We start from the raw sequence: 8,691 nt of genomic DNA, 5'->3' as shown, positions 1-8,691 counted from the left end.
AAGAAAGCATATGGAAAAGAAGCTGAACGGATGGATGGCAAACCCTCTGGGTCACCGATATGCCTTTATTTCACTTTGGCTCTGGAACAAGCATTTATAGTGGGACTGCTGTAGCACTTCTTCAGTGTTGTTTTACACTCGGCTCCAAAGGCAAAGGCAAAGAAAAAGCAGGGATACACACTAATAAACACAATAAAGAGAGGCTGATTATGGAGTCAAGTTTCCCACGTCGCAGGGAAAGATGTTTCAGTGGGTGGATGATTATTCGATAGGATAAATGAGAAAAATGTGATGATGGACGTCTCAAAAAGAGAGGAGGCTGATGATTGAGTTCTGTGTTCGTTTCCCCACCATGTTTGGTGAAATACTTTGGTGGACTTTAGGAGGGAATGAGATGTTACTGCAGTTGCTCACTGGTTTTTGACATGCAGCTGCTTGCTGCAATCTCTGATACCTTCCAGAGATCTACACAGTTTGCAAGTAAAACTGGTATCAAGTGCTCAAGACTAACTTGAATGTCGCTGATTTTCTTCTTATTTAACATCCATATGGCGTACAGCATGTACAGTACACAGTATTTGAATTTACAAGATACAGTCTCACATGTGAACACAACTGGGCTAAAATCAAATACTTAGTACACTTTATGTAAGATTAATCTACCTTGAAAAGCACAAACACTGTGCATTCAGTGGAAAGAGACATGACTCTTTAAGTGCCCTGCTTAAAATTTAATGAATCCCACACCGACACACATGAAATGTCAGCTAGTATTTACATGAAGCAATGTGTCATTATGCACTTAAGACCATTAACTGAGAAAATCAGCAGTTATCGCTAATTTTAAGCTTCAGTAGATGAAGTCACACTCGTTTTTTGTCCTTTAAAATGCTTTTAATCACGCATATGAATGCTTCACTACCTGAACACTTCCTCTGGTTTTAAATCACCCAAATGCCTCGTCCTCTGTTCGCTCATGTATAGTTCTGACATAACTGTGAACATGGTTTCAATGTCTTTGGTGCTGTTATAGATAAATTATAATAAGCGATGGTGAGATGACAGTACTGGTTATTGTTTTTGTATGGTGATTTTTTTGTGCTTGGTTTCTTTGTAACGTACTTGACTTCCTTCTTTTAGAAAATTGGAGGCTTGTGTCAGTTTGTAAACTTAAGTGAAGATTTGTTTGATATCACTTGACACCGTGGTACATTGTGCTACGTGGCGCCCTCGAGGTTTTTAAACAGGTTTAACTATGTTAAGTTCATCCATATGAATTAACCATCCTCTCCTTTGGAGGCAAAATTTACCACAATCACATAATCTGAAGACTATCTTGGCTTAACATCACCTTATGGAACTTTTAAAATGTCTTTTATAGACAGATGGCGATAGGAAAAAAAAACAAGATGACATTCTGTGAAACTCCCAACTTCGCGCCATGATCTCTCACCCAGCTCATCACCTCTCATGTCCAAAAGTCAGAGCATAAAATCAGAAGAAATGTAAGTGCCTTAAATCAATGGCATACAAAATTAACACCACAAGTCCTTTTCGATGCTGCATGAACACATATACACCTCAAAAACGTATGTGTCCTCTTAGACGGCTGCTTCTCATCCTTTGTTATATCTAATAAATACATTAATCACAATGGAAAGAGAATTTCTAGTCATTTGATGGCTCACAAAACTGTATGTGGAATACATTCCCTGCTTTACCCCTCTGATTTTATCTCACAGGAACATTTACTGACAGTAAAATGCTCAACCCTGATACGGCTGCAATGACGTGCTTTTCTCTGTGTATCTAATGTGGTCTCGTGAAGTCCACCTCAACTGGCCTGATCAAAAGTGAACAATGGCTCAGAGGGACCATCCATCTCCCGACTCAGACATGAAATGTGAGCATTTAGAGATGGCAAGAATGATTTGCAGTTTTGAACTTTTTACGATTACCAAAACAAAATTCTAGTTCACGGAATGCCTTTTAAGTCAATATGAAATACATAAATATGCCTTTGAAATAAATCCTGAAGGAGGAAATATACAAACAAATGGAAATATAAATATATTAAATGGCATTCCATACTTGTTTACCACTGTTGACAATCCTTGACAGTATGACAGCATTGATCAAAATGCATCATCATCCAAACTGTCATTTTATTATTTGGTTTGAATGAAGATGAACGATGCGTATTTGATCCCAGGAGGCCAAACAGACTGACACACTTGCATTGATATTATATAAATCTTGAAGTAATGTTGATGGGGAGCTAAAAAATGAGAGGAAATCTTACTTCTGTAGGCATACCGTAAGTATTTTACTGTATTAAGGGCAGGTTATGTTTATCACAAAGCCTTATGTATGCCATCACTCTTCAAACCATTGGATTTGAGTCTTATACTGACCGCCTTCTGCAATGTTACCTGATATTTGCCTTGTGTTATGTTGTTTATTCTGCTGTAAATTGATTTTGCAGAGTGCCACTGTGTAAGATTTTTAAAATTATAGAGTAAAAACAATACTTTTGAGTGGTGTTTGTCTCTTAGTTATTTGAACAGCTCAGAATGATGGATTGGAAGCTGTGTGTGCTGCTCGGAGTTCAGTTTGCTGCAGTGGCCACACGAGGGAGCTGCAGGTGAGACAGAATCTCTCCCAAACCGACTGCCTCGCCTAAGCCTGATGCGACCTGGCAAAGGTTGCCTGAGATCTAATAATCAGTCCGAGAGTTAGTGTCATCCACTTAGTGGTAAGTGCAGATGATTCAGCCTCTCTGGTCTCAGTGTTATTCGCACAACAAATCTGTTTGCGGGACAGGGGGAATGGCTTCAGCCATAACAACAGGGTGACACTTCTGCGAGATCAAAGGGGATCAAAGTGCATCAAAGGAGCTCACCTTACCAGCACTGACATTTAGTAAAGTGGAGATAAAAGCTCTACTTCAAAAGATATACAGCAATTCAAACGCGCAAAGTGCTACAGCGTGTTTGTCAGGACGTCTTTGGCGCATCTCCATCGCGCGCGGGCGCACACGCGGACGCATGTGCACGCACACGCTCATATGCAAAAAAACAAAACAAAACAAAAAACACGCATGCATGCACACATGTATGCATGGACGCGCACGCGCACGCACGCACATCCTTACGCTCAAAAATAGGCTGCGTGACCAGCAGATGACGTCCAAGTGCCAAGATGTCTTCACAGACAGACTTTTGTCAGCATCCTGGAAAGGGACACAATGCAGGTTCGTGTGATTCAGATACTTTAAGGTGCAAATTAAGACCCAGAGCGGAGCCCTGCTTAATTGAAGAAAACATATTTATTTTAAAAAGGTGAGATGAGCTGACCTTGTTTGCAGACTGATGTCAAACCCACACTGTCAAGACTTCATTTGAGTATTGTAAGATATTGCCTTCGGATGGACATTCCTCGCAGTGGAGGAGCCCAAAGGGTCAGAGAGCAGAGACAGATCAGAGTTGCCTTTAATCTCGAAGTGCCAGTCAACCCTGAAAGGCCTCGCCACGGAAGTCCATTAATTCGGTAAACTTTTCACACCCCTTAATGGTCTGCATATCCTACACATTGATGTTCGCCACTGGTGTAATCAAGCACACTTTGGAGGATAATTGCCCCCTTTGCAATCAGAAGGATCAAATGAAGTAGTTAATCGACGCAAGCAACTTCAATCACTGTCTTCACAGCCAAAGGGCAGTTAGGCTACTTGAATGTCAAAGAACCTGGAATAACCAAACAGCTTTAAAGAAGGCTAACGGAGTTTGTGAGGAAACACAAAAACCCACACTGTGAGGAATACAGGTGAGGTTTTGTTACAAGTATAAAGCATTATCATTTAACAAATGATAATGATTAATAAGTGGTGACTCGTCGCCATCAATATTTTGGAAAAGCAAAGAAATTCTAATCATTTGAATCAGTTCTAAGAGTTGAACAAGAAAAAAAAAAGACTTTGAACAAGTTAGCTCACACTAAAATATATACATTTATATCATAACAGTTCTATCAGTGTGGTAAGACTGTTTTCCACAAATGGTCTTAAGTCAGTGTTGAAAAGGCAGAATAACGCACACAAATGGTGGAACTTGGCATAAATGACACTAAAGGCATTAATAAATGCATAAAAGGAACATAAATAACGTATTCACTATTTTCTAGTAAAAATGTGATTTTATACATGCTAGACTCAGTAAGTCCAGACTGTATGTGTACTTTACTCTCAGTGTGCGTCACTGAGTGACGGACATTCAGACAGACTTTGCAGGTCATTATCATTACACAAACATTGTGAAACGCAGTCCTGTGCAGGGAGAATAGATGGCCATTTCCGTACAGTGGGGCTCTCTTTGAAATTCCACCCCTCCGCCTTTGTTGTGCACAGCGAGGGGCGGGAAGACAAACAGGTCCATATGTATAAAGAGATCATCCCAGCACTGTGAGTCAGGAGGCTTCGAAAGCATCGTGCCGAAACTCTCTGGAAACTTTTGGATTCAGGATTCAAGGCCGCTTTGGACTTTGTCACTCAGTTTTTGCAGACAAACAGAAGGGATTTTTTTCCGTGTGATTGCAGCGCAGCAGAGTTTAAGGGAAGAATCATGCAGATACCGTCTGCGCATCGCGTCTTGGCTGTGTATCTCACGCTGTTTGGATACCTTGGGGACGTTTACACGGGGACTGTCCTGATGAACTCCAACGCTATCAAAAACTTGCCCGGTGCGTCGGGAAGTAAAGGCGCGGACACTGTCAGTCCGAGTCCGCGCACCTCTCCCTCCGGTAGCATGGGACACAAATTACCCGCAGACACCTTGCAGGTAATTTCCGTGCGTAAAAGTCAATTCTGTGCGCCACCGCAGAAGTTGCAGTTATGTAAGTTTCATAAGTAATATCTCAGTACTTCAATGACACGCTGCTCTTGTTTTTATCAAACTACAGCAGCCAGGTGTTTGTACGGATGATGAAGACTGCGGAGGCGATGAGTTCTGCAATGACGCCCGAGGCGTCTGCCTGCCCTGCCGTAAAAGCCGGAAGCGTTGCGCACGGGACTCCATGTGCTGTGCAGGAAATCGGTGCAGCAATGGTGAGTAGAGGCATCCCTTCAGAAATATATACACTTACATTCATGGCTGATCAAATTGTTGATGATATTCTGATTTATCTATTATATGTCTGCATGCTTACGCATTCATTCTTATCCGCACAAGAGATGAGTGACTACTGTGGTAAATGCAGGCTCTCAATAAATGTCTTTCTTTTGACCTTTCTAGGTGTTTGCCAGGCAAATGACATAGATGGCACAGATGCATCCATCATCACTGGCTGGCACAAACACAACAACACCATGGAGCATCACGCCAAGAAGCCTCCCAGTGCCCACGGCCATCAGCCTCCTGCTGTCAAAGGTGAGAGTCTTTTCTAAGCATCATCAATCTTTATCAGTTCAAGTAACAACATAAGAAGTCTCCAGTGAGGTGTGGTCTATGTAACAAATTTTCATCTTTCTCTTCCCTGTGTGTGCAGGCCAGGAGGGGGATACTTGCCTGAGATCTGCAGACTGCTCTGAGGGTCTTTGCTGCGCCAGACACTTCTGGTCTCGAATCTGTAAGCCTGTGCTGACGGAGGGCCAGGTGTGCACGCGCCACCGCAGGAAAGGCACCCACGGCTTGGAGCTGTTCCAGCGCTGCGACTGTGGCGACGGCATGACCTGCCGACCAGAGAAAGGAGACCGAGACCACGGTGTCAGCAGGACTGCAGCCCGGAACCTACACACCTGTCAGAGACGCTGACACAAACGCATGAACACACACAGAGACGGAAAGACACACGCGCAAGACACACACCCAGCAAACCAACAAATCAGTCACAGACACTGACAAACAACACTCAAGATGCTGACACACACACTCAGACACCCAACACCTAAGACATTCTTTCCTGCCAAAGCTGCTGACACAAACAGCACCCGGAAGGATAGACATGATTCCTGGAAAAGTGATACACCCAGAGGGATGCAACAGAGCAAGACGGACCGATCCAATTCCTCATCGAGAGATGAGGAGTCGGAAGTTAGGAAGTGACATTTCAGAAGTCTTGGGAAGATCGATTCATGTCGTCGGTAATGGCAGAGCTGTTTTGTTTCTCTTTTTATGGAACTTCAAGCCTCAGTTATTGCAGTAAATTACTGTATTGTAAATATTATACTGGAGGTGGCACTTAATTGAGCTATTGAATTCTGTCAACACCAGTATTATAAAGACATGGTGCTGCATGCATTGTAAATGTGTTATATATATTGTTTTATAAGAAAATGTTATATATAGAAAATCTGAATATATTTGTTTTATTAAACGTCATGTGATAACCTCATTCCTTCTTTCTGCCCCTCATTTTTGGCAACACTGTTTCTGTGTCACCAAAAAAATGAAAGAAATGTCGTTTTTGGCGACATCATTCCTGTGAGGTTTCACTCGAGATGTGTTGACGGTGAACTCTCCAGCAACAGTTAGCTTCTAAACCATTTAGGCCAAATATTCATTTAACGGTTGGTCCGGGTGGGAAACGTTTCTGGCTAAGTAACAACTATCCCCTTCTGGAAAGCAAGAGTCATTTGAGCAATCATCCAGTGGTGTTTAACTCCTAGCCCACTCCTCACAAATCAGTGGTTGGGGCTGAGTGGATGGTTTAAATGTTTGGCCCAGATATGCTTCTCAAACTCATTACACACAATTGCTGAAAAATGTGCAGGCCCACACTCACAGAAAAGCATACTTACAACAAACATACAACTGTAATGAGCCTTTACTGGAGCCTCAACAGGCCACATCCTGCTAGAGGATGGTCCACCAGGGCTGTGTCATCAGACGAACATTAAAAGCAGGACAGGATGCTGCCATATCAAATGATAACTGCAAAGAGGTAATAACAAAGTATGTGTGTCCTGGCGAGGGTTTGCCACCTAACCCTTTGGTGTTGCTGGCTAGTTTCTAATTATAACTTCCCTGCCTTCATGTGCAGCACAGCAGATAGCTAGCTATGCAAACTAAAGCCTCTAATTACTTCATCTTACTCAATCTACACAAGGATTTATGAAATGAGGTGCACCGCAGCACTTCTCAGTTTTCGTGATGCAACCCAAAAACAAACAAAAAAAACAAAACAAAACCAAAAGGGATTTCAGTTCTGTCCAACTGCACAGCACACCCCATTTCCTGGCTGTTGTGTAATGGATGCGCTCTAATGTGTAGGCTATGAATCCACCCAAATACACCTTGGTGCCTGTAATTAGACCTGTTTAGATTAGAAGATCCCGTGGAAATTACTGTACTTTCTGCTTGATTCTCGTGTCAGATCAAAAGGAGCACAAGACACTCTTGATATCTGACCGAGCCAGATAACCTCTTCATCTGTTTACATCCATAGACATTAATTTGCAGTTTGTTGAAGGAAGACAAGGTGAGGCGTACTCTGACTCCCATAGAAGATCAGTGGTGAAAAGTCTCTACGGTTATTTACTCAAGTGCTGTACTTAAGTATAATTCGGTGGTACTTGTACTTAACGTATAGTATTTCTATTCTATCCTACTTAACAGGGAAACACTGTACTTTTTACATTTATCGGACAGCTGCTGTTAAGATTGCTTTAAGATTTTTAAAAGCTATATAAAATAGGCTAGAAAATAAAAATGCAATATTTAACAGCATATTAAACTACCCAATAGTACATATGATAGTAAAAGTTATCGATTTAATTTTGCTAAAGTATCAGTATTAATAAAACACTAGTATAATATATGAAAATATCACACTATCAGGAGCCATTCTGCCTGCATAATCAATACTTGGAATAATAGTCTAATACTTTACTTACATTTTGAATGAAGGACTTTTACCTTTAACAGAGTATTTTTACATTGTGGTATTGCTAATTTTACTTGAGTAAAGGATCCTGAAAACTTCCACCACTGTTGAGGACAGATGGATTGACAAGGAGGCAAGCAGACATACAGAGAGACATACTCCGTTTAAACAATTTTGTGTCCATTCTTCAGAGTAATTAAGAGTAATGGGAGCATTGTCAGCAGTACAATATACCATGCAGGCTCAGCCAAGTCATGTTTGTGGGGGTCCTGGAATCTGTGTGTGAGCCTGTCATCATTACTCCAACCACAGACTAACACAGGCCACAGGCATGTGCCCCAACTCCAGGAAGGCCAGTGTGTGTGTGTGTGTGTGTGTGTGTGTGTGTGTGTGTGTGTGTGTGTGTGTGTGTGTGTGTGTGTGTGTGTGTGTGTGTGTGTGTCACAGACTCAGCTACGGTAGGTTTAGTGGACTCCTGAGTAACAACAGCAACAACAACAGCATCCACAACAGACACACACACAATCATGTCTCCACATGCCAACTCGCTGCTATTACACATATATACAAACACACACACACACACACACACACACACACACACACACACACACACACCCTTACAGGGGCAAATCTTGGGGTGTGAGAGGGTTGGAGTAAAAGCGTACTCGCCCACGCAAAGGCATCCAAACCAACAACATTTGGTGTTGTCATACCACAAGAATGAATCAGCATTTCCACTGACATGCGTTTTCACGCTACTGTACACTTCGAAAAACTGGAAACATGTAACTACAGCAAACCTTAATCTTA

General features: G+C 42.1%; 1 protein-coding gene across 1 annotated transcript; it reads left to right on the top strand.

Moving 5' to 3' along the window:
• Positions 1-4,495: 4,495 nt before the first annotated feature.
• LOC139341465 (dickkopf-related protein 1-like) lies at positions 4,496-6,123 on the top strand. Its single transcript, XM_070978009.1, has 4 exons — positions 4,496-4,835; positions 4,957-5,101; positions 5,289-5,423; positions 5,542-6,123. The coding sequence occupies exons 1-4, from the start codon at positions 4,620-4,622 to the stop codon at positions 5,805-5,807; spliced, it is 762 nt and encodes a 253-aa protein (XP_070834110.1). The 5' UTR covers positions 4,496-4,619; the 3' UTR covers positions 5,808-6,123.
• The last annotated feature ends 2,568 nt before the right edge of the window (positions 6,124-8,691 follow it).

The sequence above is a fragment of the Chaetodon trifascialis genome, chromosome 13 (assembly GCF_039877785.1).
Source record: "Chaetodon trifascialis isolate fChaTrf1 chromosome 13, fChaTrf1.hap1, whole genome shotgun sequence".
Lineage (NCBI taxonomy): Eukaryota > Metazoa > Chordata > Actinopteri > Chaetodontiformes > Chaetodontidae > Chaetodon > Chaetodon trifascialis.
Note: the sequence above shows the minus strand (reverse complement) of the source record. Positions and strands in the feature narration are given on the sequence as shown.